Source organism: Manis pentadactyla, chromosome 6, assembly GCF_030020395.1.
Source record: "Manis pentadactyla isolate mManPen7 chromosome 6, mManPen7.hap1, whole genome shotgun sequence".
Taxonomy (NCBI): domain Eukaryota; kingdom Metazoa; phylum Chordata; class Mammalia; order Pholidota; family Manidae; genus Manis; species Manis pentadactyla.
This window is the reverse complement of record NC_080024.1, coordinates 40,789,621-40,802,143: the sequence shown is the minus strand read 5'-3', so window position 1 is coordinate 40,802,143 and position 12,523 is coordinate 40,789,621. Positions and strand designations below refer to the sequence as shown.

General features: G+C 36.1%; 1 protein-coding gene across 5 annotated transcripts in view; it reads left to right on the top strand.

Annotated features, from left to right (window-relative positions):
• DNAH7 (dynein axonemal heavy chain 7) overlaps positions 1-12,523 on the top strand; it is a 224,646-nt gene that overhangs the window by 134,534 nt on the left and 77,589 nt on the right. For all 5 annotated transcript variants that reach the window (XM_057503726.1, XM_036927893.2, XM_036927891.2 and 2 more), the window contains 4 exons: positions 491-837; positions 2,232-2,412; positions 4,709-4,894; positions 10,259-10,422. In XM_057503726.1, coding sequence (XP_057359709.1) covers positions 491-837; positions 2,232-2,412; positions 4,709-4,894; positions 10,259-10,422 — 878 coding nt within the window. The remainder of the gene's footprint in view (positions 1-490; positions 838-2,231; positions 2,413-4,708; positions 4,895-10,258; positions 10,423-12,523) is intronic.

Genomic DNA, 12,523 nt, shown 5'->3' with positions numbered 1-12,523 from the left:
CTCACCTTATATAAATGTAGTTACTTACCATCTATCAACAAGCAAAGTTATTGTAATATTACTGACTATATTCTCTGTATTGTACTTTTTATCCCCATGACAAATTTATCTTATAATTGGAAGTTTGCACTTCTTTATCTGTTGTCCCTATTTTGATCATACCCCATATATGTTACTTTTATAGTTTTTAGGTACCAATGAAACTTAATTTGTAACAGCCAAATCTCTCTTTTATGTGTTTTTGAAGCGACTTCATGTCACAAGTAATCTCACATAGGGCATCTTCCCATTGTTTTGTTTTGTTTTTAACTTTAACTTTGGGACCAACTTCTTAATGTTTTTTGACACAATTCTATCACTGTTACCATTTTTACCCAATGAATGGAGTCAGTTTCTATATCCTACAGCTTGGTTTGAAAATGGGAGCCATTACAAGTCATGCATAAACAAACAATTCTTTTTTTAATAATTTGCATGTTGTTGTTTCAAGGACATCACGGTGGTAAAATCTATGAAGAGTCCCCCTGCTGGAGTCAAGCTTGTTATGGAAGCTATATGTATCCTGAAAGGCATCAAAGCTGACAAAATCCCTGACCCAACAGGTTCAGGGAAAAAAATAGAGGATTTCTGGGGTCCAGCTAAGAGACTTCTTGGTGACATTCGATTTCTACAGTCACTTCATGAATATGACAAGGACAACATTCCTCCAGCTTATATGAATATCATAAGAAAAAATTATATTCCAAATCCAGATTTTGTTCCAGAGAAGATTAGAAATGCGTCCACAGCAGCTGAAGGACTATGCAAATGGGTCATAGCAATGGATTCATATGATAAGTAAGTACTGACAGAAAAACAGCTAATAGATATGTTTTATGTTCATGTTTGGTCATTTAGATAACGTAAAGCTTAAACGCTATGCAAGTGAGAGGCTTTTCAGAAAATCATGCCTAAAACATGCTATGTGTTTATGTATTTACTGAAGGCAAGACCATACCAATTAAATAGTGTAATGTAGTGACACAAACTTTTTTGGACTCAAGAACTCTTTATACTCTTAAAAATTATTGAAGACTGACCCCAAAAACTTTATCTACCATATTAGAAATAAAAACAGAATTTCAAAAGTACTGATTAACTAAAGTGACAATAAAAAGATTATATGTTAACATAAATTATTTTCTCTCTTAAAAACTACATTTTCCACAAAAAAACATTGCGAGAAGTGTAGTGGTGTTTTATATTGTAGCAAATCTGTTTAATACTTGGCCAATAGAAGGCCAGCTAGATGCTCAAGTCTGCTTCTTCATTCAGTCTATTGCAATATGTTGTGTTGATTGAAGCACGTGAAGAAAATATAGCCTCACACAGATAGATGTTTAAATGGACAAGGGAGGACCTCATGGATTCCCTGAAGTGGAGGAAACATATCTTCAACCACATTGAAAGTCACTGGTATAATATATATTCTTTGTGTGACAAGAAACCTTTTTTGATGCTTGTATGAGAACTATTTATATAATGTACAAAATAGTAAAAATTACTGCTTATTTCTTCAAAAAGCAACTACTACAGGATGTGTTTCAAACTCATAATTTGAATCATTATGCATATATACATACAAAACACACTAAGTATGTTTTGGACAATGATATATTAATGATAAATTTTAATTTATTGTTTTATCATTTGTTTAGAAATATAACATGACTCCATTTTCCAGATATAAGAAAATTTATATCCATCCTTATTACTGTCCCTTTTATTACCAATATGCATATTTATAAGATGGCTCATTTTAGTTAAGGGTATATTCTAATCTTTTTTTAAGCAAAATGACATAGATAAAACACCTCACTTTCTCCTTATCAGAATTAAGCCTTATCAAATCAGGCTAGTTCCCACAGACACTGTAATATTTTAAATGAACATGTTAGTCTCCTTTTACAAAACCACCAGTATTCACAGTGGCAACAATTACATATTTTGGGTTAAAAAAACTGCTTATATGAAAACATTATGCATATTTGGTATCTATTTTATAACCATTTCTAATGTGCCGGCATCAGGTTTGACTGATTTGTAGATGAAATACAGAATATAGGCATCAGTACATGTTTTCCATAAAAATGTGTTTTGAGTTATAGTAAGGATAGAAAAGTAAATTCAGTGATAGGAATTGCACTAGAATATTAAATGTATATTTAACATTCTGGTTTTACTTTTTGCAGAGTGGCAAAAATAGTAGCTCCCAAAAAGATAAAACTGGCCGCAGCTGAAGGGGAGCTTAAAATCGCCATGGACAGTCTTAGAAAGAAGCAGGCAGCCCTGCACGAAGTTCAGGCCAAGCTGGCTAAGCTTCAGGACACACTCGAACTAAATAAACAAAAGAAGGCCGACTTGGAAAACCAAGTATGTGATAATAGAGACAAATATGGGCAAATCCTCAATTACTGTAAATAAATAGGATCTTCATGCTAGCACAGAACATCAATCCTGTTTTCTTCCTGGTCAGGAGTTAGCAAACTATGGCCCACTGGCGAAATCCACCATTGCCCATTTTTGTATGGACTACAAGCTAACAAATGGCTTTGACATTTTTAAATGATTACACACCACATGGTTATAAAAGTACCTATATAATATCCTCTCTTTTGCCTTTTGGCCCACAGAGACTAAAGTATTCACTTTCTGGGCCCTTACCCCTCCAAAAGAAAAACAAAGGCCCATCATCATTGCCTTTGATTACTGGAATACTGAGCTTGATTATTTAAATCATTCTTCATGTTATAGGTAAGGAAATGAAGAACCAAAATATTAAGTGGCTTAGGTTGTGTCAGAGTTAAGGAAGAACTGAGATTTGAACTCAATACCCAAAACCACACCATGTCCACTGAAAATGTTTTTAAGTCTAAAAATATTGCTGTAACTTGCACAGGGATAACTTTTTGCAAAAATTAACTGCTAAAATCCAATTATGTTCATAAAATCATCAAAATATTTTATAACAGCCAATATTTATTGAGTTCTTATTATGTTCAAGGCACTGTTCTGACAACAGTATGTATTTTCTCATTTATTCTCTCACAATAGCCTTCTGGAGGAGGTAATCTTCTTGCAACACTTTGCAGAAACAAGTACAGAAAGATTAAGCAATTTGCCCATGATCAGCCCAGCTTCTAAGTATTAAGGCTAAATCTCAACACAGGCAGTCTGACTATAATAGCTATGTTTTTTCCCACAGTACCAGACTGCTTCTTTCTATAGAATACGTGCACAAATTCTGTGTTTGTACAAATATATAGCATTGTGCTAATTTTTAGAAATGTGACCTATTATGTGGCATTATTTCCAAGTGATCACTTTTAATTTAAATAATATAATAGATGAATATACTGTTACTCACTGCAAACATTTTTCAACTCTGTTGTGCATTTGAAATTTTTATTTTTCATGATAAAATATTCACAATTATGATAATGTAATATGAATATATGCATATGTGTGTACTAAAAATCTGTTTTTGGAGGAGAAATCTTTAGCTAAAATATTTTTGCATAGTAGTTTTCTGATAGCACCTTTATTACTACTGTAGTCCAAGACCTGACCCAGTTTATCATAAACACTGTTGAAAGAATGGTTGAAGAAAGAAACTAGGAAGATGGAAGATATTAAAAGAAGAAAAATTAAAAGAAAAAGCCCAAATTTAGGAAGCATCAAAAATATTACAAATTACATATCTTCTGCTTTATTAAACCTGTCTTTGGACAAATTAATGTATATTTTTTAATCTAAAACCAAATGTTAATAGCATTAGGAAAAAGTATAATCCAAATTCTTATTCCAAAATAACCTAAATGCCTCTACTTTTATCAATTATTTACCTCTTTTCATGTGAATTATTCATTTTGATTCTTAAGCTAACCTTTACTTAATCTTTCTTCGTCCAAGAATAGTGATGCTAAGTCACTTAAAATTAAATCAAAATAATTCAGCATTCTACTGACATATTGCTATTGTGTGAGTTGAAATGACTTTTTGCCAAGTTTGCCACCTTCACAATTACCCTTTTTCTTTTTTTAATCACACTGCTTAATTATGTATAATCAAATTTGGTTGACAGTCTTATTCACAAAGTAGGCTCTCAGCTCTTGACTGATGTCCTAACTTAAGGTTAATTGCAAGTGTCTGCGTAGGTTGACACAATCTAACAAGTTGAAAATTCTGCTTTGTAAGTAAGCATAAATTATTGAAACTCTTAAACATTTAACCTTTAAAATTATCATTAAACCAACCGTAGTTAAATGAGGGGAAACGTTCATAGAATATTTAAAATAAAATGCACTTAGATTTCTATATATATAATATAAAATGGAAGAAAAACATCTATACTTGCAAGAGTATGTCTTTTATTACTTAATTTTCAGTGTCTCATACGTCATTTCCTTAAGGAGAGCTAATTTTTATATTATATGATAAATATCCATTATGAATTTCGTTAAGCACATACTTCATTATGAAAAAGCCTCTAAAACATGGAGTTTCTCATTTTCGTAGTGAAATATCTCACATTTTTCTTTTAGCGAGTTAAAAAGTTCCAAGGAGAAGTGTAACTTTTGAAAAAATAATTCATCTCGGAGAATAAAATCTTGCAGAATTTTGAACCTGTGCTAGTGGATGTTGATAAAAGCTTACTTTCATTTTCGAGGTTGACTTGTGTAGCAAAAAGCTAGAACGAGCTGAGCAGCTGATTGGAGGCCTTGGGGGTGAGAAAACTCGATGGAGCCAAACAGCTCTAAAGCTGGGGCAGTTGTACATCAACCTGACAGGTGATATCCTCATTTCCTCAGGAGTTGTCGCTTACCTCGGAGCCTTCACATCTAACTATCGGCAGGTGAGGAACACTAGTCAGTTTCCAGGGTCTCTTCCTGACTCTCCCATTACACCCAACATTAATCTTAGGGGTTTTTGTTTGTTTGCTTTTTGTATGTACAAGGAGCAAAATGTCTTCACGTGATTTCTAATTGTGTATTTTAGTTATTCTGTAAATTGGCTTGATAGCCAGAAGATGCTATATCAAATACTCTTCTAAAAATTAAATTGCTTTAGAAATACAAAGGCCTACTTTGATAAATAATATGAAACAGTTGACCCTAATGATAAATTTTCAATTTCTAAACAAGTATCAAGGTCTTGGGATTTTGTGTGTGTGTGTTTAATCAACTAGTGCCTATGAGTCTCAATAACAAATCACTTCAGAGACTGAAACTTCAGAGGAGGAAAAGGTAGCATGATTTAAAACCCAACTGATAAGTGGCTTCTTCTCAGAAAACAAAGGCCAACCCCTGCTTTGAATTCCCACCCCCTTGATGGATTTTTCCCGTCTTCTCCTTTACCCAGCTTCTAACCCTATTTCTTCTCCCTGCTTTTTTCTTCCACTTTTCAGTCACTTCCTAAATGAGACCCAGCATATTTTTTTTTGGTTTCCTTAGGAAATTTGAACTGGAATCCAACCTAGAACACAGCCTTGTCAAAGCAGGGAGAGAAATATAGGAAAATTAAAAGAACTAAGAGAAAAAGAAAAGGGTAATGATCAAAACAAGAGAAGAGAGAAGTTGAAAACATTAGGCAATAGCTTCTGGTGTCAAGTAAGGAAAGAGTAAATGGTAACTCACCTTGATCATTTTATAAAGCATTAACTTGCACATGGTCTCATTTGGACCTTACCTAACTTCAGGGCTTTTCCTTAAAAGCCGAGTTGATTCTTGGTGGCCACTGTTTTGGCTTGTTTGATTGTTTTTGACCAAACTGTTTTAAAATCCTCACATAGATGGTATTTGTGTCTTTGGGGATCTAGTAGCCCTTGTCCTGGTCCATGACCTTCATATTCTTTTTAGCTTTGTCTGTTTATTTGTATCTTTGAATGAACATCTACAGTTACAGCCTTAAAATCTTATAGTTGAAATAGTTAACATTTACCATGACCTGATTTGCCTAGTAATAGACTTGTTTGCCCTGCAATTTCAGAGACCGAGGCTTATAAAGATTAAGAGAGTTGCTCAGTGCTACAAAGCTGGTTAATGACAGAGCAGGAATGAGACTTGTAGTTGCTCAAATTCTAATTTAGTGCTCTTTCTATTCTCCTACATGAACTTGGAACAATGGAAGGAGCTGCAGCCACCCTTACCCTTTTCTGTTGGTCCCCAGCATACCCCTGTTTGGCATTCCAGTGCCATGCTGAAAGTGTACCATCCAGTAGCACTCCTCCCAGCCCTGCCTTCTCTGACAGACTCGTTCCAGGGCATGGCATCCTGCTGATTCCAAAGTTACCTGCCTCTATCAGGATAGGGGCCCAGATCACACACAAGAGCTTCAAAGGAGCACTGAGGTCCAGAACTGAGACCTTGGAATTCATTGAAAGATGCAAAGAGACATTCAAGCTAGACACAGGGTGCAACCAAAGCTCGCAGCTCCCTCTGTGAAATGACATCCATTTCCCCCACCCTGATTCAGGTAGCCACATCATCCCATCCCATCTCATCTCCATGAAGGTTTGAAGGCAATTTTTTCCCTTTCTTGTCTCACTATAACAACCTAGGCTTTTACTTTTCTTAACAAGTCTCTAATGTCACTGTTCCTCTGAATTCACTCTGTGTGTTCTACTGTTACCTTCTCTCTAATTTCTTACATCAGGGAAGCTGTCAGTTTACACCCTATCAAAAGTTTCCCAATCCGTTGTAAGCATAAGGCAGCTTCAGTGTTCTGCCCGGATACCCTCCTGGCCTCCTGTGCTTTCATGTCCACCAACCAGCACCCATGAACATTTTTTATTTTTTTAAGCAGACTTCCCTTGGGTTCTTAGAAGGCAATTTGCTAGTGCTTGGAGAGCTATAATTGCACGGAGCTTACTTCCCAAAGGGCAGGCCTTAATGAAGGACTGACAGAGGTGCGAACAAGAGAATGTGTCTCCCTTCCCCCTCCAGGGAATAACTTATGCTCCGTGTAGGACCAAGCAGAAGCCACCCACTGCAGAACTTTGGCTGGTCCCTCACCTCTTTTTGGCTTCTTGTCAGTCCTTGTACTGCTTCCTTAGCACCCCTACCTTAATAAATCACTTCACGTAGATCATCATCTCAGTGACAGCTTCTGGAAAACCCAACTAAGACAAAAAGATTTTACAACACTTTTGGTTCTTTTCTGACATCTAAGTCTCTAGATACCAAGAGTCCTCAATAAATAGCTGGATCCCTTCCCTCCAAGCTTGAATCTGAGTAGTTGTCAATTAGTCATCAAACTTTTTATAGAGTTTCTGGTACTCTTCATAAATAAAATGTAGAAAATCCTACTTCTCCTAGGATAACTGGGCCCACAGTACTTCAGCTGCAGCGCGCATACCAATCTCCAAAAAAAATCCTGCTGTTAGTTCCTACACACCCTGGAGTTGAACTGATTTGAATTTTCTAAGCAACCTTTTCCCTGCCAATAATCGAAGTCAAAACTCTTTTCATAGTAGTGGTTATTATTTTTATCAAGATGTCACCCATAAGGGTCAGTTTTTCATTTCCACCATCTCTTACCACCTGGTTGCCAGCCCATGCCCTTGGCCTGTATTTTGAAATCTGTGCTCAGGGTCTCTCATGTTCATGTCAGTTATCCTCTGCTGCTACACCCTGGTAGACATATAATTCAGCTACTTAAATTTCTAATCCAGAGTTCATCTGTGATAACGTACTGTACCTGCCAATTGTAAACAGCATTCCATAGCAAATATTGTTTTCATTTTCTCTACATCTTCCCCATATTATTAGCTATCATACCTATACCAGCATCAAGCTGCATCTGAGAAAACCTTCAGATCTCCCTGCAAAGTCTGCAGGCCAACCTATAGCCTGACAACAGAGAGATCAAAATATGCCATCAGTAGCTGCGTACTAGAAGGCAGAAGCCAAACTGGAAACTCTGTCCCCTCTCCCTACATAGCCACACCACCTGTTTCTGTTATCCACCAAACCAGACAAAAAGGCCAGATGAGAGCTATTTAGTACTCATGAAAGGCAAGATTTTGCCCCCAGTATTTGCCCTCTAGTGTTACACCTGTGAACATATTACATTACATGACAAAAGGACTTTGCAGATGGAATTAATGTTGCTTATCAGCTGAATTTGAAATATGAACATTATCCTGGGTTAACCTAGATTTGATTATAAGATAAGCCTGAAATATCTTTTTTGAGCAAGAGTAAGAAAATGCCCCCAAAAATCATAGGGACATGTCAAAGGGACATAGGATTAGCTTAAAGGTACTCTTGCTAGCTCAATCGGCAATAAATACTGATAGTATCCTATTATAACTCACTGAATTAAACAGGAAAAGATGTGGGCAAAATGAAGGGGGTCACAAGGAATAAATAGACAGTTATAAAATGAAGTCATGCAAATGTAATGACCAGCATAGTGAGTATAGTTAATACTTCATTGTATATTTGGAAGTTGCTGAGAGAGTAAATCTTAAAAGTTACCACAAGAAGAATATTTTGCAGCTGTGTGTGGTGATGGATGAAAAATAAATCTATACTGAGTAATTAAAAAAATGAGTGCCTGACAAAACTTAGAGTATTTATATAGTTACAAACCATCTCCCTACAAAATTCTTATTAATTACAAAGGGAAAGGAGAAAAGAGCTACTTAATAGTGGAGAAGCTGTAATACAATATTTCACAAGTGCTGGCTTAACTTGGTTTTGAATCATGATTAAGAACTCTGAATTCCCTTTTGCAGGCATATTGCTAAGCCTTCACACCAATCGTTTCCCTTAGCAGGTTCTAATACTCCAGGTTACAACAGGCATCCAACTTCCAGAGGCCCCCAGATACGTAACACCCTTCTTCACCGTGTCCGTGGAATTATTCAAAATACCTAATCCCCCCTCAAAAAAATAATACCCAATCCCCAGGCAGCCCATGAAACCCACCAACCACACCCCACTCTGCTTTCCATATGTAAACTGCCTCCTGCACCTCCTCCTTACTGCTACCCTGTAACTGGGTGCAGCTTCCTATGTAGCAGCTTTCTCTCATTTGGAGCTGTAAGGGGCAAAGAGTTCTGTCTTTCCTCTAGCTGAATGTCTTTGTGTTGTGTCCCACCATCCAAAATAGCTTTAATCACACCTAAGATCATAAAACTGTGAGACCGAAACCTGAAAGACAACATCTTAAACGAGTAAAAGATCAATGTCGTCAATAAATGAACTCATTGAAATCATGTACCATTGATGGAATGCAATGAGAACACATCATTTCTGTGATATTCCTGCCAAAGGTGCTTAACTTGAATCATGCGGGAACATCATATAGATGCGATTGTGGAGCATTCTACAAAATAATAGGATAATCGAAGTCATGAAAGCCATCAGCTCCCCACAAATTGTCATGGCCTTTTGTGTGAAAACCTAAGGGAATGTTGTTCAAACCTCTCAGCAGGAGCCCGAGAGACACAGTAGTGCCCACCATGCCCTCCCAGGAAGCACCGCTTCGCACACAGCATCTCCATCTGCCCGTGGGCTGGTGTCGACACATGTGTTTCCACCGCCCCCATTCCTCTTCCTCACCTATTGTTTCTCTGGTCATGTCTTTCATCATTTTTGAACATTTTGATCTGTAACATCAAACTGGATCTTGACTTATGCTTTCTGAGTCTGAACCTGGGCTTAAAGTACCCTTCTGTTTCCTGACATCCTGCAAACCATGCCCCGGGTCAGGTATTCCAAACTCCAGTATGTGTCCTGATCCTTGGTCACTCCTCCTGTGAATGTGAAATCCAGAAACAAATGTTTTCTTTGTCCCCTATTAGTTCAAATTGGATTTACTTTTGTACCATAATACTGTATCAAACTTTGTGGGATACCTGTAATTTAAATAAAAAATGTAGAAAATGATGGTCTCCAACTACTTCGTCAAGTGATGCTTTAGAAAAACAATTGGCAATTAGTTTTTCCGGATGCAAAATTATGACTTTATTATTGAGTGATCTGTCATAACTTTATCTTAACACTGGGTAGGATTGATTTTCATTTGATTACATAGTAGACCTTCTAAATTATAATTTTATTTGTAAAAAAGAGAGACACAAAACATTTTTGAGGTAGAATCTCAACAATGGTTTGCTAATTCAATGAATACAATGTAATTGATGAGTTTATAAAGTATTTGTTTGATAACCTCGGGCCTCATTTTTATATTTTCTGTGTTTACCCTGAAGAACCAAATCAAGGAGTGGACAAACTTGTGTAAAGGAAGAAATATCCCCTGCTCGGATGATTATTCTCTCATGGGTACCCTGGGAGAAGCAGTGATGATTCAAGCCTGGAATATTGCTGGGTTACCTTCTGACTCATTTTCCATTGATAATGGAATCATCATAATGTAAGGAAAATATTTTTCTCAAAAACGACCTCCTTTCATCAGTAGATTTATTTGTCTGTGTACCTTTTTAACAATTATAGCTAGTAAACTTTTACAGTATTGAAGAAAATATTTACTTAATTAGCTAAATTAAATATGAGCAGTCATTTTCTTCTCCTGTTAATTTTGGAATAATTGAGTATTGGAGACTAGTAAACAAGTAAAAAGCTCAGATGACTTTTGCTCAATTTTCCACCAATTTTTAGCAAATAGAGCAAAACCTTACCATGCAGTAAATGAAGTCCAACATTTTTATTCTCATAAAATACTGCAGGTGAATGAAAGGTACAGACAGCAGTGGTTGGTGATGGCCATGGGTCTGGGTGTTCCAAATTCTTAGTGCCTCCTGAGTGTGGGACTAGATTAAATGATGTGGATATATTTCTGGGTCCTGGGCTGACAGGGGCTTTCAAAACAGTGGTTGCCATTCCTGGAATGTCCTGGCTAGTAGATAAATCCAGTGGAGACTGGGCTGTGAGAATCCTGCAGGCTCATCAGCCTCGCTTTCCTCCAGGTCTTACCTCCAAGAAGTGAGGGACTTCTGCCTGCGGCAGTGTGAGGACAGTCAACCATTGTGTCATTTCCAAGTTCACATTGCCATGGGCTTTCTTTCCTTGGATCAGTCTTCTTGGAGGTTTTAGCATGTTAAGAATAGTACAGATAAACCACCAACAGGAAATATTTAGTCCTGTTACATGACTATTTTGATTAGTTGTTAGTTTACTTCCAAAAAAGTAGTTGATATGGTAGTACTTAATTTAAATTAAAAATGTTTGAGACATGTGAATTTTCAAAACAGAATTAACCACTGCATGTGAAGACTAGTTATTCTTAAGTTTTCTTGTATGTAGTATTTATGAAAATTATTTCAAAAATTAAAACTCTGGCGAATACCTTTTTTTATTGCTCCACAAATGATCCTGACATGGATTTCTTTAGCATTTATTTACTGAATTGTTCTACAGGGATTTGAGGTAGGTGCTATTTGAATATAAAGTTAAACAAGATAAAATCTGATGAGACTGCCTAGGGGAAGTTAAATAAGTAGTTACTACTAGGTGCTTGTGACAAGCTAATCTTTACAGTTGGGCCCTGAATTAAATTCAAAACTTTCTGGTAACTAAGGCAAAAAAGAAAAGTTGTGTCACATAGTTCTTATTTTTAACCAAGTAAATTGTACTTAGACAAACTTTTCAAACTTAAATTTATTTTGTTGATTTGGGGAAAAGATTACAAAGCTTTTCTTTGGGGAACTAAAGTTAAGTACTGGGTACTCTGCTCTGATAATCTAAATTAATCCAGAAAAGAAATGATAGAATCCAGATAAATGGTTAAGTACATGCATTAGTTTGCCACTAAAACAGATTTTTAAGTGCCTTTTAACAAGTTCATGATGACAGATTGTTTTTTAATTATGGTTGACCCTTAAATGACATATTTTAACTGCACAGGTTCACTAATTTTTTTCCAATAAATGTATTAGAATTTTTTGATGTTTATGACAATTAGAAAAACGTTTTATTTTCTCTAGCTTACTTTTTATAAGAATACAGTGTATAATACATATAACATGCAAAATATGTGTTACTGACTCTTCATATTATTAGTAATGCTTCTGGTCATCAGTAGGCTATTGTAGTTAAGTTTTTAGGGAGTCAAAAGCCACACTTGGATTTTTGACTGTGCCAGGGTTTCAGAACCCCTAACCCCTCCCTTGTTCAAGGTCAGCTGTATTAAACGAGAAGGTTTGTGTTGATATGCAATGTGAGAACCCACACTAGACATTGATATGTATGGGAGGTTTCTGAAAGTTTAGAAGTCCACCTTTACTTTTGTCCAGATGGACCAATTAAACTTCAACTTAAAAAACAGTCAGATTTTTGCTGTTTTTGTTGTTGTTGCTCTTGTTTCCCTCTCAGAAAAAATACTTTGTTCTTCCTAAGCATTTGTGAATATAGTCAGTCACATCCCACATAGGGGCAGCTATGTGTTTATTGCTGTGATGTGTTTATATACCTTTGCCATCTAGCATCTATAACTATTATATCCATTGGAGGCTAAA